Source organism: Serpula lacrymans, assembly GCF_000218685.1.
Source record: "Serpula lacrymans var. lacrymans S7.9 unplaced genomic scaffold SERLAscaffold_3, whole genome shotgun sequence".
In the NCBI taxonomy this organism is placed as follows: Eukaryota; Fungi; Basidiomycota; class Agaricomycetes; order Boletales; family Serpulaceae; genus Serpula; species Serpula lacrymans.
Window position 1 is genome coordinate 1,502,063 of NW_006763292.1, and position 25,655 is coordinate 1,527,717.

At 41.0% G+C, this 25,655-nt stretch overlaps 3 protein-coding genes across 3 annotated transcripts; all 3 read left to right on the plus strand.

Annotated features, from left to right (window-relative positions):
• Positions 1 to 1,033: 1,033 nt before the first annotated feature.
• SERLADRAFT_434302 (uncharacterized protein) lies at positions 1,034 to 1,420 on the plus strand (the record flags this gene model as incomplete). Its single annotated transcript, XM_007314528.1, has 1 exon — positions 1,034 to 1,420. The coding sequence occupies one exon, from the start codon at positions 1,034 to 1,036 to the stop codon at positions 1,418 to 1,420; it is 387 nt and encodes a 128-aa protein (XP_007314590.1).
• Positions 1,421 to 1,575: 155 nt separating this feature from the next.
• Positions 1,576 to 1,971, plus strand: SERLADRAFT_434303 (uncharacterized protein; the record flags this gene model as incomplete). The annotated part of the gene is made up of 1 exon (XM_007314529.1): positions 1,576 to 1,971. One exon carries the CDS (start codon positions 1,576 to 1,578, stop codon positions 1,969 to 1,971), a length of 396 nt encoding a protein of 131 aa, XP_007314591.1.
• Positions 1,972 to 11,696: 9,725 nt separating this feature from the next.
• SERLADRAFT_458765 (uncharacterized protein) lies at positions 11,697 to 13,427 on the plus strand (the record flags this gene model as incomplete). The annotated part of the gene is made up of 6 exons (XM_007314530.1): positions 11,697 to 11,754; positions 11,809 to 11,951; positions 12,003 to 12,065; positions 12,113 to 12,762; positions 12,818 to 12,980; positions 13,048 to 13,427. 6 exons carry the CDS (start codon positions 11,724 to 11,726, stop codon positions 13,315 to 13,317), a joined length of 1,320 nt encoding a protein of 439 aa, XP_007314592.1.
• Between the last annotated feature and the right edge of the window lie 12,228 nt (positions 13,428 to 25,655).

Below are 25,655 nucleotides of genomic sequence, written 5' to 3' on the forward strand. Positions count from 1 at the left end.
CTGGGTAAGATGTCCATCGTTGCATGTCATGTTTAAGATCCTATATTGTATAACCTTGGCCATATAGCTCAATTGGTAGAGCAGCTGACATGTATCCAGAAGGTTCCAGGTTCAATCCCTGGTCTGGTTATTATCCAATTTTATCAACAAGTGCAGAAGGTCAGTACAAGTCACTAGGGTCAAATGTAGTGTCGATAGCTGGTTCTGAGACCTGGTAACCTATAGTACCAGGAACCAAATATCAAGGTCAAGATATCCAAAATGATTTGAATAGTTGATTCGGTATGATCCACGCATCTTAATGTGTGTTTGTTTGTTACACATATGAAAAGACACTCTTTAAGTCACCTATTACTCCACACTCTGGGCGTGGCACCTTGCACCAGATAGCACCAGATAATAAAGCCTTAAAGCCCCATTTCTAAGCACCGGTGGTGCACACCAGCCATTCAGGCCACTTGGAAGATTTCAATGTGGAAACAGCACATGGCGGCACCATGTGCTCCATGCCGAGGCAGAATGGGCCACATCATCCATCCATATTAGGTCAGTGTCTGTTGTTGTTGTCTTGGACAGTGAGCACACTATATAACTCAATTCTCCACCATTTTCAGGCAATTATTTTTAATACTAATGTATCATGCTGCCGAATTGTAGTATATAACATCAGGAAATACCAAAAGGTGAGTCTCATACTCTGTTGATGGTCTGTGCACCATTAAAGTTTGACTTGTGATGTTTGTCACATCACACCTAACATTTTTGCTGCATACATGTGTGTCGGTTGTTTTCAATGTCCATCCCAGCACCCTCATACCATGGAAGTCAAGAAAAATACACCGTTTTGGGGACATGAGGACAGATAATTTTGTGACCAGATTCCTGGCTCTCTCCATACAAGGGGGCTTAGGTAATGAGCATGCAGTAGAACTGCTGGAACGTAATGTAAACCCTCATATTGCAGAACAACTCTATCTGCAAGATATGAGAACTGACAACCTCTCTCAAGCAGCAGAGGAGGTTAGAAAAATAGATGGCGGGACCACCACCAAAAACAACTATTCCCAGAGGAGCCCTGGGTCATCAAACCAAAAATCACATCATTCTCACGGGTTCCAACCTTTTGGGTTGCAACCAGGTCGGGGTGCACCAATGGATATCGGCGCGGTCCAGGGCGGACAAAAGCGCAGATTCACCTGCTTCAGCTGTGGGCAGGAGGGGCACATGGCCCGACAGTGTCCAAACAGAGCGTGGGCCACTTCAAAATAACCAAGGGCGCCAGGCGCGCAAATTAGAAACCGAAAAACCAGACAATTGGCTCAACACTCTGGCCGGTCGATCCTATGATGAAATCCGGGCCTTCTTCTACGACCAGCAGGTCAACAAAATGAAGGCTCAGGGAACAGAGTTTGGAGCTTAGGTCACTTGGGTGCCTTTGCTCCACGAAACAATGAAGTAAACCACAACAAAGTGGCCCCTGCTCCGGGATGTTGCACGAGCAATAACGGAAAGAAGGGGATGGCTCCCCAATTTGTAAATAGATTCTTGAACTTGTTATCTGAAGTATGTACATGTATGTGTAGTTGTGACTGTGGATTTGCCCTGGACCCATCTGACAATATAGCTGCTTTGAGCGCTGATTCAGTGGGTCAGGATGATGAAGGAGTTAATACTAGAAATACTTACAAAACCACCGCTGTACCAGCGTCTCCCTTGGAGCGTGGCCCCGGCAAGACAAACAATAGGGTGCTTGATTCTGGTAAAAATAAAGTAGAAAAATATGTTGCTTCTTCTTCTTCTTTGGAGCCACCCTTTCCCGAAATCCCAAGGTGTGTGTTGATGCGCACATATTTATTCCAAAAAGAGATCTGTTCAGATGTTGGTGTGGAAAACCTTGCCCGGGGCATAGTACACCCAACCAGCGCACTGCTTGATTCAGGTGCTAACAGAATCTTCATAGCTCTTGGGTGACTAAGCAACCTATAGCCACATATCACATTTATCCACTACACCATAAGGGCTTATAAAATATATTATACAGGTGTTATATATTGACCTTTTATGGACTTAGATTATTCTTTTACTCATTGTCACTACTTATATTTGGATAAATAATTATTCTTGATATTTGAGTATTAAGGATACAAACTACTATTTCACTAATACAGGCTACATAATTAATTAATACTGTATGATTTATTAGCCCTTTTAAGCACCTTGAACTATATTATAACTATGACCTTTACAGCTATAGGAGCTATGTAGGCTGCTATAGGCTATAAGTACCTTGCCTATAATAGTATGTATACTTGACTCCAAACACTTCTGGCCTCTTTCTATTATTGAACAAGTTTATTCGATTGATTCAGAGTTTGAGGGAATTATAAACACTTCTCCCCTTGGTTAAAATTTTACCTACTACTGTGCTATAAGAGCTATAAAAGCTATGATTGCACTGATAGTACTATATTTTCTATGAATGCGTTTATGGTTTGGTAGCCAGTCATCATGTAAATGTACACCTCTAGGCTCTACTGGCCCGCAATTAATGGTTGTGACTTATTCAATGATGCTTTATTCCACACAATATCACTATGTTCTGCCAACCATACATTATCAGTCCATTAATATATATTAGCTCTAATAGCTACTACAACATTTCAAGGCCAATTGAACTGTGTAACATAGTGACAATGAACTTTCTCCTTGCTCTCAGTTTTTACCCAAAAATAGTCTATTGGTGGGATCAATAGTATCTTGATGGCACATTCAGGGGCAGTCATGCAAAATATCTCCTGGTAAAACTGATTTGTGACGTGTGGGGGGACAGTTTGAATATATAACATTTCACATTACCAAGCATAAATGGTCATCAATTGAAGGGCTGGCCATAAACTTATAAATCATGATTGCAGACACAGGACATTCAAGTTGCAGGAATGGCCACCCTTCCTATCTTCATCCAAGCTGATATCAGACCTAATGATGCTAAAGATTGGTTTCATAGGTTATTACTGATACAAATATTGTCATTGTCTTCATATTCTATCAGGGTTTGAAGCTCATGGTGAGGTAGAAAAATAGTGGGTGATACAGAAGCAAACAGGTTGCAATAGCCTGCGACCTAGTTCCTTTCCTATTTACCTTTACATCAAGTCTCCAATTCTAAGGCTGAAAATCTTAAGAAACAAAAACTTGATCCAATCCCTCAAGTGTCCTCTCCCTGTCCCTGTACTATTTACCTTGCAATCTTAATGGCTATGGATATAGGATAATGTGGGAAGTTTCACAAAGGCATAGGAAGTGCCACAGATATTATGGCAAGTCCCACAAAGGTATGGCAAGTCCCACAGACCTTATGGGAAATCCCCCAGAGGTCATGGCAAGTCCCTGAAAAGGTTATGGGAAATTCCACTGGTGTTTGGGAAGTGTGACAATGATGTCCCTCAGTGATTGGGGAAATCTCAGTGAGGTTTTTAAAGTCCCACAAGGAGATATGGGGATGTCCCATATAGGAAGTAGAAGACCAAAATCCTGTTGGAATAGTCAAGGTCAAAGCCTGTTAGTCTTGTTAAACAACATACATCCTAAGTTGATATTTGAACAAGGGCTGGTAGCTCAGTTGGTAGAGCACTACCATATATAGGCAGAGGTCCTGGGTTCAATCCCTGGCTGGTCCTCTTTGCTTTTATGTACTCCTGCACTCCCTGTGGTCAGGTGATATTAAGGTCACATGCTAAAAATTCCAATAGATTCTACATACATGAAAAAGGGCATCCCATGGAATTTCTGAAAAGATCCCCCCCAAGTACAAGAATAAAAGAGCAAGGCCCTGAAGGCAGCACACCTTTAATCCTATATGCTGAAGGCCTATAACCCATTTTGATTTATCACAGGCTACAATAAGGTCAAACTGAACCTATTTTTGATGTGGCAGTCACAGGTTTTTTATTAGTTGAACTTAAATTTTGTGATACATGTCATGTGGGAAAAATATGAGAAAACAATCAGATTTTCTGGTTGCATATTGACTAAGGTTCAAACCTCTCTGGAGGTTAATCATATATCACATGGGCCTTTGAATGTTGGAACCTAACTATTGGACGTGTCACACCATGATGCAGTGAACCCACAGTTGTAATAGTATAGTATGTGACTTTTATTAGATTATTCACACCTAAAACTCCACACCAGGCCTGTTTTGACTGTAAGAGGTGGCAGAGATATCCATCAACAGCGATCATTATTGAACAATCTCATACTAGATATCAATAAAGGTATTAATTAGGTTTGTTGATAGTGACACTCTGGCTTGTAATATCCTCTATATCTTCCATAATATGTTTTCAGCTTCAGCTAGTCCTTGTATAGATGAACTGACTTTTATGATATAGACTTTTTTATATTATAATTAATCTTTCAAGCATAATACTCTGATACTTGAACTAAAGAACTTTTGTGAGAGAAGGACTACATTTTCCCTTACTACTTACTTTATAGAGTAAAACTTCCAGTGGCTTTTTATCCAAATATTCAACTATTGGATGTTGCTCTAGAGAATTATAATTATTGATTTAGGGTATTGATCAGGGAACTGTATGTCTTATTGTGGATTAATTAGGTATTCACTTATAGTATGCATGGTAGTTCACATGAATTGCCAGTACTTTCCATAAGAAAGGACCCCAGACACCTAGTGACATGTGACATTATGGCAATTCACCATGAATTATTTTGTCTGGCACTTTCCATATGGTTCTTATGGCAATTCTCCATCAGTCATTCTAGGGATGTCCCACATTGTTTGGGAAGTGCCATAAGTAGTTGGGATTTGCCACCATATAGCAAGATGGGCCATGGTGGACCAGGTTTTGAAGGGCTCTTAGCCCCATCATCGATACTAATATGATCAAGCTAAGAGCCCTTGATGGGGGGTAGCCTGAAGTGCTTCTAAATATGTGGAACAGGAAGACTATCCTATTTGGTTGCGACAAGATCCCACTCCTTTCACAAACCCATTCAATGCTGGCTACCAGTTAACTGATGTCCTCAAGTGGCCCTTAGTCAGTTCATGAGTTGTTGTTGTTCAAGCAATCATTTTCTGTTGTTTTGGCTACATTGTTCATTCCTTTCTTATTGACTTACACTTTTTTATAATACTACATTTCTCAAAGTATATCCGGTTTTTTCTTCTCATTTACTCTACAATCTAATGGCTTTTGATGTTGAGCTTTTCCCCTCAAGTAAAAACCGGCCAAAAATGACTTCAAAAGGTTCAAATTTACCTAGATAGTTTCAAGTACAAGGTAGAAGTAGATTCTGGCTAGAGTGGCTTGACCGGGCGTTATTTTGCGTGGGTCTTTATCTCTTGTTTGTGCAGCACCCCATCTTGCGCAAATTTTTATCTGTTTTTTGCGCAGTCCACCATATTTTGCACTGAAAATTTCTCGCTATCGCACTTTGAATAAAAGTGCAAACAGAGTGTCATACTGTACGGGAACGGAATATCACAACATTTCTTGAGTTTTGACTTGCAAAAGTGGCACTTGAGGTGGAGAGACAATGTATTGAGTGTCCACATACAACAAGATAGATTGATAAACTCATGGTTATGCAGCAACAATTGACGGAGACTATGCATAAAAATCAAGTCAATAATCGTGGCCCAGGCAGGCAGAGGGACTTGGGGATCAGTAGCGACAATGACAGTATGGGAGAGGAGGGCGTTGAAGAGAGTGAGGAAGTGTCAATTGCCTGTAGGCGCTATGCCATAATTCTCTAATGTGCCCAACAGCTCTTTCTTGCACTTGTCAGTCTTCAAACAGTCACGCAATCAGCAGCACTGGTAGCTACCAACCAACTTGACAACTCTCTACCCCAACCATACCACACCTCTATTTTGACAGGCCATAGATGGGTCCTTGAATTACTGCAGGGCCATCCCAACCGCATTTGTGCTGAACTTGGTGTTGCGTCACGTGTCTTCCTCAAGTTGATTGACCTACTCAGATGCCATCATTACATTGACTTGAGGCATGTTAGCCTTGAAGAACAACTCGCCATTTTCCTATATGCATCTGTCATAGCCTTATCCATTCGCCATCTTGGCGAACAATCCCAATGATCAAACAATACAATTTCTAGGTACTTCAAGAAGATCCTGGCTGCATCTACCTCCCCAGAAATTTATGTTACCTATGTCCATCTACCTGCTGAGGACAACCTGCTGCTGCCTTACATCATGAAAAATCCCAAATATTGCTGCTTCAAAGGTGCCATTGGTGCCATTGATGGGACACACATTGCATGTGCCCCATCTGCCGCTGAACACCAGGCATCGCAAAACTGCAAAGGCAAGGTATCTCAAAACTGCCTCGCCTGTTGCACTTTTGACCTCAAATTTTCTTACATACTCAGTGGGTGGGAGGGCTCTATTGCAAATGCCGCTCTATTCCAGGATGCTCATTCAAGCAACCTTCACATTCTGCAGGGTAAGTACTATCTAGCAGATGCAGAATTTCCTTCCTGCTCCCAGCTTTTAGTGCCATACAGAGGTAAATACTACCACCTTCAGGAATACGCTTGTGGCAATTGCAGGTAAGACCTACCCTCCATTTTTCATATCCCATTCTAACATCTAGCATTTTTAGGCCACAAAATCCTTGCGAACACTTCAACCTTTGACATGCATCTGCCCACAATGTCACTGAGCAGAAATTTACACACCAACATCTCTTTTTGGAATAAATATGTGCACATCAACACATGCCTTGGGATTTTGTTGGAAAGTGGCTCCTGAGAAGAAGAAGAAAAAAAATCAAAGTAAACATGTTTTTCTACTTTAGGATTTTCTTTATTTTTATTTTTATTTTGACCACAATCAAGCACTCTAGTAGTTGTCTCACCGGGGCCACACTCCTGGAGAGACGCTGGTGCAGCAGTAGTATCATAAATATTACAATTGCATTTTTAAACACAAGTATATACTTCAGATAACAAATTGAAAATCTATTTACAAAATGGGGAGCCACCCCCTTTCTTTTATTGCTTGTGCAACACCCCAGAGCAGGGTTCACCTTATTGTGGTTTATTTCATCATTAAGAGGAGCGAAGGCACCCAAGTGACCTAAGCTCCAAACTCTGTTCCCTGAGCCTTTATTTGAGCAACTTGCTGATCATAGAAGAAAGCCCAGATTTTGTTGTATGAACGACCGGCCAGAGTATTGAGCTTATTGTCCAGCTTTTCTGTTTCTCATTGGCACACCTGGCACCCTTGGTAAAAAAATTATTATTTTTTTGTTGGGCGGCTTGCACCCTGTTTCTATAGTCTCAGAACATGTGTCCCTCTTGGCCGCAATTGTAGCAGTTACCCTTGAATCTGCACATCTGTCCACCCTGGACCGCACCAATATCCATGAGGGCCCCCTGCCCTGGTTGCAGCCCAAACAGCTTGAACCCATGAGAATAATTGTTATTTTGGTTTGATGACCCAGGGTGCCTCTGGGAATAGTTGTTTTTGGTGGTGGACCCACTGCCAAATTGCATTTTGTAGAGCTCCATGGCCCTACCAATTTTGTGAACTTCTTCAGCAGCGACTAAGAGGTTCTTAGCAGTTTTTTTGCATTTCCTAGCACAGCTCAGTTACACATAGAGGTAGATAATACTCACTGTGGGGATCAACTTATAATAGCTAGACTTGCAGTATGATCTTACAGTGATTTTCATGTAAAAATATACCAATTATGTCTAATGAATATATGAAGCAAAATTTTAAAATATAATCCCTAATATCATTTACCTATCCTCACAGCTTTGAGTCTGGAATTTTTAGTACAATCATTGTACTACTATCTTATATATTATATAGAAAATATTTACAAAATGATCATGCTCAAGGCAGGCAACATAAAAAGAATATTTTGTAGATAACATTTATAAAATTATCCAAGGATCCACTCTAAATTGCATTATCATTGATCCTAAGCATTTATAATGAAACATTTCAAACTCATATCTTCCTTATATTCAACCCTTATCCACAGCATTTTTTTGAAATCATTTCTAATTATCTTCCAGACTGTTTTCATCCTTGAACTGCAGCTTTAATCCAATGATGAACATGTCACATGTGACATAATTCCTTGTGTGACTATTTTCCTGAAATTTGATTACATCCTGCCAACTGAGTTGTTCTGAATCTTATCTAAATGTTTGTAGAGCTAACAAATGATATAGTTGCTGCCCAGGAAGGATACACATAAAAAGCCAATAAAATTGCTCAAAAGCATAAACAGTATGTAGCATTTATTACTTGAAAACCATATAAAAACTTACCATAAACCACTAGGTCATTAAAGTGTATAAATTCCCAGTTGTACACAGGCAGTTAAATCACTTCTCACAATCCAACTAGCTCATTGCTATTAATATTATTACAAGGTTGTGAGCACAGGGATCATTATTAACTTACTGATTTCATTGCATTGCAAAAAATATGAAACCTATTAAAAAAATACAAGAAGCTAACCACCGCAGAATAACTACAACTACAATTACAGATCCTAGATATACAAAGTGCAAAACTGCAAGCCAAGCGCACAAATTCAAAGGCAATCCTGCAAGATGTCAATGCAACTTTCACCACTATAGACTGCAAAGTAAGCAACTATGAAACTTTTATTTTTATTTTACATTGATAGCAGATTTTAGTGGACATCTATCTTCAAGTGCACCAGTGCTGAAGATTTTTATATCATTGTTTGGGGTGGTTTTCAGAACCAAAGACATTATTTGCCCAAAAAGCAAAATTGTTTATCCAACATGCATTAGATCTTGATCCACACTACATGACACTGAAGCTTGAGGCTTAGACTACCAGCAGATTGGGTATTATCCCTTCATAGCAATAACTTGTGGACAAAATGGGGAGCAGACCTTAGTACTAAGTTTGAATAGCCTGAAGAATACACAGTAGTCATTACACAAGTGTGACCAGGGGAATTCTTCCAATGTTGCTGTCAATTACCTTGACCAAAACATACACCATACTTACTGAACAGGAGTTGTTGATCAGAGAAAAACAATTGTAGGACAGTTGGTACTGGTGCTCATTACTTGTCATGGACATACCACATAACATTTCCTTGTAGGAGGTACCGGGATATGCTGCAGAAATTGGTACATGATAACTTGGCAGAGTATTATGCCCTCACCGAAGACAAGAAATCACAGATTCTGGATGAGTACTTGAAGCACAAGATAAATTAAAGTACAGAATCAATGATATTAGCAACACACCACAGCTGGTAGAAAATAAAGTTAGTTAAGTAATATATACATCATTATTCTTGAAACTCACCATGGCTCAGCTTGTTGCCTGACAATACCGTACTGGAGCCAAAACTATTTTATACGCTGTGTGGGGATCCACTGATCTGTCTTTGCGTGGACTTGCATTTTCCACTGAAGGTGTTCAGATTTCATGGGCTCTGTCATGTGTATAAATGATAATGATATCATTAGTAAAATGGAGGGATTCGTGATGCATGGATCCAAAGGTAATATTTTACCTTTGAAGACTTTGCTATCATTGATATAAGGAATTAGACACCTCTCAGAATCACCAGCAGAGGGTGTCAGCTCTCTGGGCCACAATCCAAAAAGAAATAAACCTGAAGCTTTGTCAGTATCAAGTCTCCATTTAATACTATTAATTACTTACCTCTATAATAGAACAGGCCACTGGTGATGCAAACACAACCATACAATGGGTACTGTGTTGGCAAAATATAGTACAATGCCATCATGTTTGTATGAAGGGCTGGCCAGATCATATTCTTTCACAAGCCTCAGCAAATATACAAGTGCACTGAAAACTGTGAGGAATCAATTTTTCTCATCGCACTCCCATCATGTTGTGGTTATTTAATTCATTCCCCGTCACTCCTCTTGCCCTAGGACTAGAGATTACAGCCAGTGTCCTATTACTCTTATCCTTTTTCTTCTTATTTTCTGTAACAACCAAGAGTTAGTTACTCCGGCACACACAGGAACAAACTATAGAGAAAATGAAGAGGGAGTGGTTACCCCTTAAGATGCAGAGAGTTAGTTGGTATACAACAGGAGGACTCGCTGAGAAGTCTCCTGGATCTATTGGGGTATATATGCTACTACAGGTTTGTTTGTACATGTGTACTATACAGTTTGATAGAGACAGTGGCTGATGATATCATGGGGCCTAGCCCGCATGGCCAGCTCCACTGTGTGAGAGAGTTGTGTCTAAAAATAAGAAGAAAGGCAACGCGGCACGAGAAAGGGAAATGCCGCGTGGCACCTTGTGTAAAGGTTAAAGTACAAGGTTAAGGCAGAGAATAAAAGTAAAGGGAAAGTCCGAAAATGTGTTATCGTAACATTTTCCATTTATACTCATGTCTTATAGTACTTACAACAAAGGAGAACCATTGTAGACCCTCAAGAAGATATCCAAATGACATAGCAATGATTCAATGCTATGTCCGGGAATACTTCAGAGGGATATTGATCAGCGATGTAGGCTATGAATCAGTGCCTTCTCATGGGCTTACTAATACAGCCAAGACTTTCTCTCATATGATTAGTAAATACAATAGATCAGACCACTTTCCCTTTTCTTTTCTTATTGGTTAGTTTTTCGGTCAGACCACTTTCTTACCCTTTCCCTTTTTTGGTCTGACCCTCACTGTTCACTATATAAGGAAGTACATACTGGGTGTATTATTCCTTAATTCAATATTAGTTTGGATTCGCGCCTATACCAATACTCTTCAACTCTCATACCCTGATTCACTGCTTTTCATCAAAGACTTGACCAGGCATTGAGTTTTGTTATATAGCTTTGTATTCGTTGCTGAACAAAAACCAGCCTTGGAGTTCAGCTCGTCTCCTGGTGCACAGTGGTGAAAATCACCTGGTTCACAGGTCATAATGAAGGCAGGATACCTCACACCAATCCACTAGTAACCTAACTTTGAATCACCACACCGTAATTCTGAATCACCAGTTTCAACCAGTTTCTGGTTGATGTGCATTATTCATGCACTTTTCCAGTGATAATGCCCTTTTCTGGGTTTCACATGAAATGATTAACTAATTGCTGCACTGAATTTCTTTTGTACTTTTTTGGCCATATACAACAAATCACTGTCTCAGCCATGCCCTATATGTAGGGATGGTAAAGTTCAGTTCTGATAAATGATTCAGAACAAGGAACCTCAGTTCAGTCCACAGTTCGGGCATTGTTGCTACTGCCCAAACTGGGTTCAAACAGGTTCAAACTGACAACCTTGACACCACCCACCACCCAGTTCAACCAATTTTAATGCAAGTTCAATTCGGGGTTCGGACAAAAGTGTCCGAGGACCGAACCAAATCAAACTTTACCATCCCTACCTATATTATGTGAACCTTGGTCTGACCTATATAGTTACAAATGTTGTCGTCTACTGAATATATAGACTGTATCATTTTCTTAATGACTTTACTTGGTAAATTGTCTGAAAAATTGAGTCAAGGATTGGCGCCCTGCGCCGCTATGATTTATTATATAGCAAAACAATGTGGAGGCCACGGGTTGGAGAAGGGAGTATTCGGAAAGAAATTTGAGGCGTGGGAACTTCAACAACAATCATAAAGTCTCCAACGTCACATGTCGTCTCTTCGTAAAATTTGTCCTACACTTCTTCAGTATGGCCACGTTATCACGCATTGTGGCTCGGCGTAGGTTTGTTTTCTATGGGGGTCGAGTGAAGGCTGAGGTTTTTCTTTTCATAGATTTACATATTTCACACAAGCGAAATGCGCTTTCGAAATTTGCTATGCCAGCCATGAGCCCGACCATGACCGATGGTGGGATAGCATCGTGGAAGAAGGGCGAAGGAGACTCGTTTTCAGCTGGTGAAGTTTTGCTTGAAGTGGTTTGTGTCCATTTTCTTTTCTTTTGTCCTCAGGATTGACCATTCCACTAGGAAACTGATAAAGCGACTATAGATGTAGAAGCCCAAGACGATGGTGTTCTAGCGAAAATTATTGTCAGTATTTTGTCTTATCGCTCGGGCTGATGTTGAAATGCACACAGGTTGGAGAAGGCATGAAGCATATCAGTGTTGGTTCACCAATAGCCATTATAGCAGAAGTAGGCGACGACATCGCCATAGCCGATCAAATGCTAGCAGACATGGCAGTTGATCATGATTCCGAGGCAAAACTGTCTACAACCTCTCAGTCAGATATTTCGAGCGAGCCTGTTAGGCATGAGGAGCCGAACCTACGTGACAGCACAACCGTAGGCTTCAAATCAACTAATTTGTTTGCATCTCCTATAGCGAGGATGATTGCATTGAAGGAAGGTATACCTCTTTCCAAGGTCAAAGGTTCTGGTCCTGGAGGCCGTATAATCCGTGGGGATATCGAAAATTATCAACCTATTCCACAACCTGTTACTCCAGCTACGTTGCCAACTCAAGAGGAGTATACAGATATTTCCCTTTCTAGCATGCGACGTACCATCGCGAGTCGACTCACTCAATCAAAGCAGGAACTCCCTCATTACTATATTTCCGCCGACGTTGACATGGACCAGGTTGGCAGACTCAGGGAACTTTTTAACAAAAGTTCAGGCACTGAACTGAAACTCAGTTTAAATGATTTTATTATAAAGGCCATTGCATCTGCACTAACTGATGTGCCTGAAGCCAACTCTGCATGGCTGGGGGACTTCATAAGACAGTAAGCAAACTCACTAAACATTCTTCTGTACTGTACTGAGAGGATTGTGCACTAGATATAAGAATGCTGACATCTGTATAGCAGTCGCCACCCCCAATGGCTTGATCACTCCTATTCTGAAGGATGTTGGAAGCAAGGGACTTGCGGCTATCTCGTCTGAATCCAAGGATCTTGCGAAGAGAGCTCGCAATGGAAAGTTAGCTCCTCACGAATATCAGGTAAGAGACTGGAAATCGAAATCAAATCAAATTGTCCCAACTTTTTTCTCACTACGGCTACGTGCAGGGTGGGACGTTTACGGTTTCTAATCTCGGCATGTATAACGTCGACAATTTCACTGCGATTATAAATCCGCCTCAATCGTGTATTCTCGCTGTCGGCGCAATAAAACCGACTATCGTACCAGCTCCCGAAGAAAGTCATAAATTCAAAACCGTCCAGATTATGAAGGTTACACTAAGTTTGGATCACCGGACTGTAGACGGCGCGGTTGGTGCGAAATGGATTTCAGCGTTCAAGGGGTACCTTGAGCACCCTTTGACATTGTTGCTTTGAAATTACAGCAGTTCTCTGACACTATCTCCAAACTTGTACCAAGGTTCTTTAGCCGACCTATTGCATTATACACAATGGGCGATGTTTATGAATCTACATGGCTCGAAGGCGAAGTCGTGCACGACATGTCTAAAATGAAAGGTGTATGACAGTTAATCAGTGTGATGTTTTGCCCAATGGTTGTTGAGTGCCAAATGACTATTTACTGCACCCCATTGCCTAGAGTGTTGTAACATTTTTCTTCTTAGCTTGGTCTTAAGCAATATTGATAGCATCGTCCTTCGGGCAGTCCTAGTACCATCCTTATTTGTCTTGTGGACGGTACCACGAATTAGAGAAGTTTTTATGTCTACGTCGCTTATACTGTCCTCGCGATCCAAGATTTTGTCTTTGGCAGCATTTATTGTAGGAGGGAAGTAGAGGCGAGGTTATTTCAGTTTCCGAGCCCTGGGAATTCAAACCAGACCAACACCACATCATTATGTAATACACTTCTCCCTGCCATGTCACATCATGGATAGAGTTTGCTATTCTCCTCATCTCCTGATGTTTGCTCAGTTGCACTAAGCTATGAAGTCCATGGTTTCTGTCAATGGCGCCAACCCAGTGCTCCAGCACTTTGGATAGAGTGGTATTCCCATGATATGTAGGTGAACTCCAAGTTGTCACACATCACCATTTCACAATTTAGCAAGTTTTACTTAGCAGATCACACTTGTATGTCAGCCACATCAATCTTCTGTTAAGCTTTGTTGCTCATTCTGATACCAAGCACAGCTGTTCTGGCTGTTCAAAACAGTTTCCAAGGTTGGAGGTTGATGAATGCTCTAAATGTGCCAAAAAACAGCAAAATCCACATGATATGTCAATAACGGTATGTTGATGTGGTATTACACTATCAAAAGATTACTAACAAAAATCTATAGGAGTTGCCTCAATGCAAGTCTTGTGGATCTGTCTTTCCATTCTTGACAAATAAGGTGTGTGGCAGTTGTATAGTCAGGTTTTAGGTTTCTTTATAAGTTAATACTATCATATTGTGTTTTACTACAGGTGTTACGATACACAATTTTTGGATCTTTGATTTTCATTCTCCTCTTTAACTTTATACTGTAGTTTTCACACCTGGTGCCATGCGGCACTTTCCTTTTGGTTCAAACTCCTTTTTCTCGCACTGCACTGCTTTCTTTCTTATTTTAGCTACAAGTATCTCACGCAGTGGAGCTGGTCACACAGGCTGTGCCCATGACATCATCAGCCACTGCCTTCATCAACTGTATAGTACATATGTACAAACAAACCTGTAGTAGTATACATACCCCAATAGATCCAGGAGACTCCTCAGCGAGTCCTCCTGTTGTTTACCCACAACTAACTCGGTCCTACCTAAGGTGTAACCACTCCCTCATCACTACCTTTATAGTTTGTTCTAGTTGTGCGCCAGAGTAACTAACTCTTGGTTGTTACATTAGGACTCGCTCTTTCTACTCTCTTGCACATTGTGCAAACCCGGACCCCAGGGTTAAGGGGATAGTATTATTGTTTGGGAATATCCTGCATAGCAGATAGGTGCGCTCCTAGCGACGGCTTTGTAGTGCTTTGGGAGAAGAGACAATAATTTTGATATGTGGCCCCCAGCGTGAAGGGGAGTACTTTAGCTCAGCAATAGTGTGGAACTATTGTTGATTAGAATTTACATACAAAAACTTCTTTTTTTCTTTCCTCTGACCAGGCCGGACACTTGCCTCTGCCAGTCTGGAGAAGGGTTGACAGCTTAACAAGCGGACCAACCCCTGTTCGGACCAGGGTTTATTAAGATACTTTTTATATACATTTCAAATACTATAGTGTGGGTAGTCGGAGATTGAGATCCGATACTCAGCTGTAAAGAGGTTGATCCGCAGATAGCAAGTGGGGACCCCCAGTTACCTTTTTTTTACATTACCAAAGAGAACAAGTTGACATATCGTTGCAACCAGATATGAAAAGTCTGCTGCACAATATGCATGCACAGATTCAGGCGTTGACAAATCAGCTTGCCGAGATTCAGGCTGCCCCAGCAACGGAACCTACGGTTGGTGGAAGTTCAACAAGAAAGTTGAGATTGTCGCTGACCCTGGCACTTTCAAAGGAGATTGGGCTCAAATTGCCGTATGGTGGATCAAGCTCCAAATTTGGATCAAAGCGAACTGGGACGCATTCACTGATGATTTTGAAATAGCGACAGCTGTGCTGTCAAGAGTCAAAGGACCTGTGGCGGGTCGATACACCCAAGTAAGACTTCAGGGATGCTACACCGTGGGTGTGTGGCCTACCTGGGATGATCTCAAAGTCGAGATTGAAAAATACTTCAAACCCCAAGCTGAGCGTGACTGGGCGCGTCAGCAAATCTGTACCTTCAAACAAGGAAACATGAGGACGGACAATTTTGTTACCCGGTTCCTGGCCCTCTCTATCCAAGGGGGTCTAGGAAATAAACATGCCGTAGAGTTGTTGGAGCGCAATGTGTCACCGGCCATTGCACAACAACTTTACATACAAGATATGCGGAGTGAGAACCTTGCAGCAGCTGCTGAAGAGGTTCGAAAGATTGGTAGGGCCATAGAACTCTACACGATGCAATTGGGTGGCGGATCCACCACTAGAAACAACTTTTCCCAGAGGAGCCCTGGGTCATCAAACCAAAATAAACATCATTCTCACAGGTTCAAGCTATTTGGGCTGCAACCAGGGCAGGGAGCCCCTATGGATATTAGCGCAGTCCAGGGCAGACAGATGCGCAGATTCAAAGGGAACTGCTACAATTGTGGCCAAGAAGGACACATGTCCCGAGACTGTAGAAATGGGGTGCAGGCCGCCCAACAAAAAAATAACCAAGGGTGCCAGGCGCGCCAATTAGAAACAGAAAAGCCGGACGATTGGCTCAACACTCTGGCCAGTCGTTCATACGACGAAATCCGGGCCTTCTTTTACAACCAGCAGGTCACTGACATGGAGACCCAGGGGAAAAAATTCAGAGCGTAGGTCACTTGGGTGCCTTCGCTCCTCGGAACAATGAAGTAAACCACAACGAGGTGGCCCCTGCTCTGGGGTGTTGCACAAGCAATAAAAAAAAGACAGGGGTGGCTCCCCAATTTGTAAATAGATTTCTAAATGTGTTATCAGAAGTATGTACTTGTATGCAAAGCTGTGACTGTTGATTTGTCTCGGACCCTCCTGATGATATAGCTGCTTTGAGCACTGATTCAGTGGGTCAAGATGATGAAGGAGTTGATACTAGAAATACTTACAAAACCACCGCTGTACCAGCATCTCCCTTGGAGCTCGGCCCTGGCGAGACAAACAATAGGGTGCTTAATTCTGGTAAAAATAAAAATAAAAACATAGAAAATATCAAAGTAAAAAAACATGTTTCTCTCAATTCTTCTTCTTCTTTGGAGCCACCCTTCCCCAAAATCCCAAAGCATGTGTTGATGTGCACATATTTATTCCAAAAGGAGATCCGTTTAGACGTTGGCGTGGAAAACCTTGCCCGGGGCATAGTACACCCAACTAGCGCACTGCTTGATTCAGGCGCTAATGACATCTTCATAGATCAGGTCTGGGCGGAGCAAATTAGACTCCCCCTTGTAAAATTAAATGTATCCATTCCCATCTATAACGTTGACGGTACGCTTAACATGGGTGGCTGTATCACGCACAAATGTCTTTTTGTTGTCAAGTACCAAGGACACAGAGAATGAGTCACCACCAAAGCTACCCAACTAGGGAAGATTAATTTAATCTTGGGCTGGACCTGGCTATTTAAACACAATCCTGAGATCAACTGGCAAACAGGGGTTGTCACATTGTCACGTTGTCCTCAGGAGTGTAAGAACTTGGGTAAGCCGAGTCACATCCGTTAAACTGAGCGTCTCAAAAAGATAAATGCTGGTCACATTTATAAGCTCAGATCTTTAGAAAAGATTGACAATGACAATGACGAGGTAAAACCCGAGGAAGAGATTAAGAGGCTGGTACCTCCCGGGTACCATGACTTCTGGAAAGTCTTTTCTAAACATAAATCAGAGCGCTTCCCAGAGGCTAAGCCTTGAGACCATGCTATAGATTTGAAGGACACATTCAAACCTAGAAAGGGACACATGATCCCCCTCTCTGCTCCAGAAAGAGATGAGGTTTCAAGTTTTATAGATGAACAGCTTAGCAAGGGATATATCAGACCTTCCAAAAGCCCTATGATGTCCCCGGTGTTCTTCATCCCTGAAAAGGATGGTAAAAAGTGTATGATTATGGACTATCATTACTTGAATGAGTACACAGTGAAAAATGTGTATCCGCTGCCTTTGATCAGTCAGCTAGTAGACAAATTGGCTGGTGCCAAGGTCTTAACAAAGATGGATCTCAGATGGGGGTACAATAATGTACGCATCAAAGAAGAAAATGCTTGGAAGGCCGCGTTTGCGTGCCACTGAGGATCCTGTGAGCCCTTTGTCATGTTTTTTGGGTTGACCAATTCACCGGCGACCTTCCAGAGCATGATGAACGAGATCTTTGCGGATATGGAAAACTGTGTCGTCATTTACATTGACAATTTGTTAATATTCATGAAGTCGGACAATGAGGCTGAGCATGACAGGATCGTGCAAGAAGTCCTTTGACGCTTACATGTACGGGACCTATTCGTTAAACCCAAAAAATGTAATTTTAAAGTAAAGGAAGTAGACTTTCTCGGTATGATCATAGGCCAGAACGGAATCAGAATGGACCCTGAGAAAGTTCAAGCTATATTGGATTGGCCAGAACCTACTTGTGTCAAAGGAGTTAGGGCCTTCATTGGCTTAGGCAATTTCTACCGAAGATTTGTCAAAAACTTTGCGAAAATAGCGAGACCGTTGAACGATCTCACAAAGAAAGACATTGTTTGGCACTGGGGCACCAAGGAACAAGAAGCTTTTGATAAGCTTAAACAGGTGTTTACAACGGCACCCATATTAGCATTTCCAGAATTAGACAAAGAGTTCCGGCTAGAGACCAACTCTTCTGATTTTGCTATGGGGGCTGTTTTATCAATCAAATGCCCTGATAATCTTTGGAGGCCTTTGTAATAATCCACAGTGGACTCAGAGAGTACAGGAAAGCAAATTGGACCAGCCGGGGATTGAACCCAGGACCTCCTGCCTATATATGGTGGTGCTCTTACCAACTGAGCTACTAGCCCTTGGATATCAACACTTAATTGCACAATGTTGTCTAACAAGGCCCAGGCTTTGACCTTGACAATTCCAACAGCCTTGTGCCTATTTATCGCATAGTTTGTCGCCTACAGAGTGCAACTATCAGATCTATGATAAGGAGATGCTGGCCATCATTAGAGCTCTAGAGCACTGGCGGCACTACTTAGAAGGTGCCAGGCACCAATTTGAAATTTGACTGATCATAAAAATCTGGAGTATTTTATGACGGCCTGAGACTTGAACCGGAGATAGGCCCGCTACGCGGTGTACTTGTCCAGGTTTAATTATAAATTAATTCATAAACCTGGAACTTCAATGGGGAAAGCGGACACTTTGTCCAGAAGAGAGGATCATGCCAATGGCATAGAAGATGATAACAAAGGTGTTACCCTGATAGACCAATCAAGGGTTGCCAATGTTAGAATTGGGCAGGATTCTGATCTTCTGGAAGTCTTCAAGAAAGACATCTCCTCAGAAGAGAAGGTGCGCCTTGACGGCAATGAAAACTATTTATGGGAAGACAGGCTCTTCCATTTTAAAGACTTAATCTATGTGCCTGAGTCTGCAAGGATCAAGGCAATAGATAGACGTCACAACACTCCAGTGGCTGGGCACCCTGGGTGGCAACAAACAATGGAGTTGATCTCCAGGAACTACATGTGGCCTAGCATGGTCAAAGACGTACAGGAATATGTAAAATCCTATCTGAGATATGCCATGGCAAAGAACTCTCATCAACCGCCGGCCAGTAAACTTATGCCAAATCTGATACCAGCTAGCCCTTGGCAGGATAGATCGGTTGATTTCACAACGGATCTAACCGAATCAAATGGGTATGATTCAGTAATGGTGGTAGTAGATCGCTTCTCTAAAGAAGTGGTATTCATTCCCGCCAATAAAACTATTACTGCCGCTGGTACGGCAGATTTATTTAAAGATTTTGTATGGTCTATCCATGGGTTACCAGAAACAGTTATCTCCGATAGAGAACCACAATTTGCTACCAAATTTACAAAAAAACTATGCCGGATGCTGGGCATCAAACCTAAATTATCAACGGTGTTCCATCCGCAGACTGATGGACAAACGGAGAGGCTCAATCAGGAATTGAAGCAATACCTCCGTATATTTATTAATGACAGACAGACAGATTGGGCCAAGTGGCTTAAGATAGCCCAGCTCTCATATAATATCAAACAGTCGTCAGCTACAGGAAAGGCACCATTCAAGGTGACGAGATTGTACCTCCCCAGAATGGGTGTAGGACCTGGCAAAAGCAAGAATGAGGCTGCTGGTAACATGGCCAAAGACATGAAGTCTGTCTTAGAGGAAACACGCAAAGCAGTATTTAAAACTGCAGAGCAGATGAAAGACAGGGCAGAGTGTAGACGCTCAAAGGCCCCTGACTACAAGGTTGGCAACCTGGTCTGGTTAGATACCGACCACTTAAAGTTAAAAGATCGGCAGTCTAGAAAACTGACTGAAAAGTGGATTGGGCCTTACCGGATTAAGGAAGTCAAACCCAACGCAGTGGAGCTGGAACTCCCAAAACAAATGAGGGTAGTACCCACGGTCAATATTAGCCATGTGAAACCCTATAAAGGGCCATTGCCGGGACAGCGTGTGGACCGGCCCGGACTGGTTATAGTCACCAAGGAAGGTGAAGAAGAGTTCAAAGTCGAACAAGTGGTGGATGCACGCTTGAAGCGTGGAAAAATAGAGTTCCTAGTCCTATGGAAGGGCTATGGAGACGTGGACAGAACATGGGAACCAGAAGCCCATCTGGACAATTCCCGCGACACTGTTTGCAAATTTTATTCTAAGAATCCCTTGGCTCCTAGGAAGCTTAGAGGCATGGATTCTAAACTTTTTAATTCCCTTTTTCAACCTATGCCCAAAAATCTAACTACTACCTCCGGTACTTGGTCTCGCCTGGAAGTCAAGCCTTAGAGGGGGGGGTAGTGTTACAATAACACATTTTTAGACCTTTAATTTTCATTCTCCATTTTAACCTTTTACTGTAGTTTTCACACTCCGTGCGATGTGGCACTTTCATTTTTGTTCAAACTCCTTTTTCTCGCGCTGTGCTGCTTTCTTTCTTATTTTAGCTACAAGTATCTCACGCAGTGGAGCTGGTCACACAGGCTGTGCCCATGACATCATCAGCCACTGCCTTCATCAACTGTATAGTACATATGTACAAACAAACCTGTAGTAGTATGTATACCTTAATAGATCCAGGAGACTCCTCAGCGAGTCCTCCTGTTGTTTACCCACAACTAACTCGGTCCTACCTAAGGGGTAACCACTCCCTCATCACTACCTTTATAGTTTGTTCTAGTTGTGCGCCAGAGTAACTAACTCTTGGTCGTTACAACAGGCACATACATTTGTATACTTAATTATTTATTGCATACCACTTTTGACATTATTCACTTTTGCAGCAAAGGCTTATCATCTGGACATTCAGATATGGGTGAAATACAAACTTAATATTACATTGTACAGCATAAATATAACACAATGTGCTCCGCTTTACACCTTGACCAGGATGCAGAAAGTGATGGTTTTGATGATCAGATTCCACAATTAGCACACCAGAAGTAAACATCGGTAATACATGTATTATCTAACATTTATAAGAATCCAACATTAGAGGCAACATTGAGGTGAAAATATGCCAGATATTTGTGTGAGTTATTCCGCCAATATCAAGGGAGTTAAAGAGTTGTCAGGCTTGAAACCATAATCTATGCAAGTTAATGTTATTTCCTTTATTTTTGAAAAAAAAAACAGCTTTCCCAGCGTCAACAAACTCAACAAGATAGCTTCCACCTAATCCACCCATAATGTCATCAATGACCTGAATATCAACTGGCTGTACTGTAAACAATTTTCACCACCATATTCCTCATATAAAGTCATCAAAATATTTTGGGACACACCTGATAGTAATTTTTTTGCTTTATCATGACGAACAACTACTGTGGCTGGGATTATAATAGCATCTTATACAGATAACTTTATTATTAGGTGCTGCCAATCAAATTCCCAATTAATACTACCTGTTTTTGCAGCTTTAAGGGTGAAAAAAAATCAAAGTCATTTCACAGTATATACTGGGGGCAAAATCCTATGTTTTATAATAAAACATGTGAAAAACACATGAAAAATAGAGACTTTGTTTCCTAGCATGTTTCTTTGAATAATGCTGGAAATATTTTGTTCAATATTCTTCCAATGTTTTCCTAATATCTGCAAAACATTGGTAATCAGTAGTACATCTACACTGAGTGGAAAAATGTTTTGTGACAATACATTTTGGGTGTTTTCCCTAATATTTTATGTGAAAATATTGAAAAAACAGTGAGCAAAATATCTCCAACATTATGTAAAGAATTTTGCTAAGAAACAAAGTCTCTATTTTTCAAGTGGTTTTCAAATGTTTTCGTATATAACATGGAATTTTGCCCCCAGTGATAACCTTTGCAATTAATCTGCATATATTGTCAAAAGAATCACTCTCAATGCTGATAGAATATGAAACTATTTACAGAGAAAGTATTTAAAATATTCTCAGAGAATTAATTCTAAAATTCTCCACCATTGAACCAGCAGACTTATTGTGAATATTTTAAAACACTCCCAGATTATTATTCCCATTTATCTGCAACTGTTGATTAGAAAAAGCTCTAAAATATTTCCCTTGACTGTTTCTATTATCTTATCACAAGCTTAATTTACAATGTAAGTTGTGCCTCAACCAAGGACTCAATGAATGTAACACTGGTAACATATAGTGAGCCTCTTTAACTGCATGGTACACTCTCAAGTTAAAATTCATGTGGTGGATCCCAGTTGATCCATCAAGTTTACTCTTTCCTCGCATACTGTGATACTAACCCAGGCTGATTGATATAACTGGCGGTGGCAAGCATACTAGTCCTAAATCAAGGATACAGATATGAATATATGAGGATAAACAATAAACAGCAATCAGATGTGAGGAGAGAATCAGGATTTGAAAGAAGTTGAACAAAAATACTCGGTTAGGCCATGCTTGGTTTGTGTGCGAGGAGTTAACAGTATATATTTTTTTTCATGGGTTGAATGCTTTACACTCACCGGGTCAAATCTAGGAATGTATTACTCCTGCATGTAGCTATAGATTGCACTTGAATCCCAGTGCAGTGAGAGTACACTGGTCACAATATATACTAGTCAAGTCCTTCATTTTTTTCTTCCACCATGTCCAGAAATGTCTCATTTATATTGAACAACTGCATCAGCTGCAAGTGTCCCCAGTTTCAATTATCCTGAAAGATTTTGAGAACAAGCACATGCCCAATCTAAAAGCATAACATAAGTGTATCCTCCACCCCCACTTGCATCCGTGTTCTTGCAAAATGACATACAACTCATGACAGTTTTATAAACATGGTAATTTCCTGGTTTCACACAACAAAGACAGCCAGCAGCAAACCCGTATTGTCAATACATGTTAATAGATGGGTCGACTGGGGGTTATTCAACAATGGAAACACAAATCATACCCTGTTGCATGAATGGCAAAACAGCATGGCCAAGGTAAACTATATGCTCAATGGTCACAGCTCTCTTTATGTCAAGGTGTTCTTTAGCACTAGTTGAGTCACTGACAAATATCACTAAGCTATCACACCATGTCCTTGATTTTTCAGTTGCATATTGCACTCCTTGGAGAGATATATTGTCTGTGGTTTGAACATGCCTTGGTATATTATCACTGAGGTCTGTCAAACAAAGGAAATCACTTAAAATTTTGTAGTCTTTATCTTTGAGAGAGTATGGCATATATTTGAGGTTTGAGTGAAGTTGATTAGGGTCCAGTAAGCATGCTAAATGTATGCTGCATGCATCTTCCTTCACTATAGTATCCAGAGTATGTAGTGTCTCGGACACTAAAGCACCAACATTGGGGCTGTTGGCTAATAGCATTCAAATGTTGGAGGATTGACACATCTTTTGCATAAATGTAGATTCTATTTGACCCAAGGTATGCAGTGGATAAATTTCAGCATGGTAAGAAAAATATGAAAGGCTATGAACTAGGACTGAACAAAATCTTTATTAGTATTTCAACAATGTAGAATGTAAATGTATCTCTTGCCAAACTTGGCATTGTAGAAATGGATGGGGCCAAAAAGGGGTCCATGAAGTTGCCTAGATGGAGAGCTGTGTGGTGGGTGGTTTTGAGCTGCCTAGTCAGGAAAGAGGGTTTTTATCCCTTCAACATAGTGAAACATATATTTTATTATATGCTTTGATATAGACTTTGGAAGCCACACACATATTGACAATGCAAACTGCAGCGGCTAAATCCATTAAATTATTAAGCATGTCTCGTTATTGGTCAGTGTGATTGTGCCACAGACAGATGAGAGCGATGGGGAGGTGAACTGTGCAGATAAGGCGCCAGTTATCTGCTTTGAGTTTACCTTGTGTGGCCATACCCCAGTTGCCAGGGGCTGAGCTGACCCAGAACGGTAACTCTGTATTCTTCATATCCTCCCACACCATAGTTATGATGTCCTTCCTGAGAATATGATGTAACATTGAAATGACCTGTATATAGGAGCAAAGTTGGGTTTTGTTGTTCCCAAAACTATTTGTCTGATATGGAATGTCAGCATGATTCAAATTTACATCAGCATCAGGAAAAAATACTTTGGCTATGTAGCAGAGGCATTACTAAAATTGCTACTATAGCTTTCATAGTACTGAGCACACATAGCATCAGTATAATATTATATAGCTAGCCAAGGCATTATAATGGCTCTGATAGCTGTTAAGACCATAGTACATATTTATACCAATGCTTTATCCAAGTATAAGTTGTGACAATGTGTAAAAAAAATAACAAGTCCATGGAAGGTCAATATATTACACATGTATAGTATATTCTGTAAGCTTTTATGGTGTAGTGGATAAATGTGTGGTATGTGGTTATAGATTGATTGCTCAGCAAAAAGTGGACCAACAGGTTGAGAGTTCAAACCTTATGTGTGTGATTATTTTTTTAAATCAGCCACAAACTCTCACATAGCTCATATAGTCAGCCATATGCTATAAGTGCTATAAGTGCTATAAAAGGCTATAGCCAACTATAAGAGTACTATAAGAGCACATTGTTCCTGAATAGATGTTGGGGTTTTTATTGCAGCTATGATCACTATGACAGCTATATTTGCAACTATAGTACTATCAGAGTCTATATAGCCAAAGTGTTTTTCCTGATAAGTAAAGTGGACCCACCCATGATTTTATAGCTTCAAAAAGGTCTGTCTTTGATTTGCCATGGTGAAAAATTCCTATCAAGGAACTCATGTACATAAGAATATTGAAAGTTAGTTGCCGGTAAAGTGGTCCCTTGTCAATCAAGCTATCATCAGTTGACAGATACATTGTGCAGCAATACAAAGGTCATTCTCTGTTAGGTTTTCTGCCATCAGAAGGGAATGATGACTTCAATGACCAATATGCATGATAGGTGCAAGGTCCATGTTGCCAGTGTTACTTACCTTGGTAGAAACAGGATTGTCCTCTGTCGTCCCATGGCTAGTTTATATTATCATTGTACTCATACTGTGGGGTAGCATGCAACTCCTCCTGATCAACTCAAAATTGTCCTTTGCCATCCAACAGTGCCCTAAGCATTTGAGCACGGTCATCAGTGAGGTATTTGTTAGAATATACTCTGACATACCAATACCCCATAGGATAATACCTCTGATTTGTAAGCCAGCCCAGTATGCAGCAGCTATTCTGTGTAAGATGTCTGTGGTTGCATGTCATGTTTAAGATCCTACATTGTATAACCTTGGCCATATAGCTCAATTGGTAGAGCAGCTGACATGTATCCAGAAGGTTCCAGGTTCAATCCCTGGTCTGGTCAATATCCAATTTTATCAGTATTTTGGCTGTTGCTATATGTCCATGTCATAAGTATTATCAGCCACTTCAAAAAAATGTGCAAGTAGTCAATGTACCCATAGTAGGATGCTCCTTGCTAAAATCCATTTTGTGCCGACCACTTTTTATGCCCAGGGCTGACTATTTACAGAT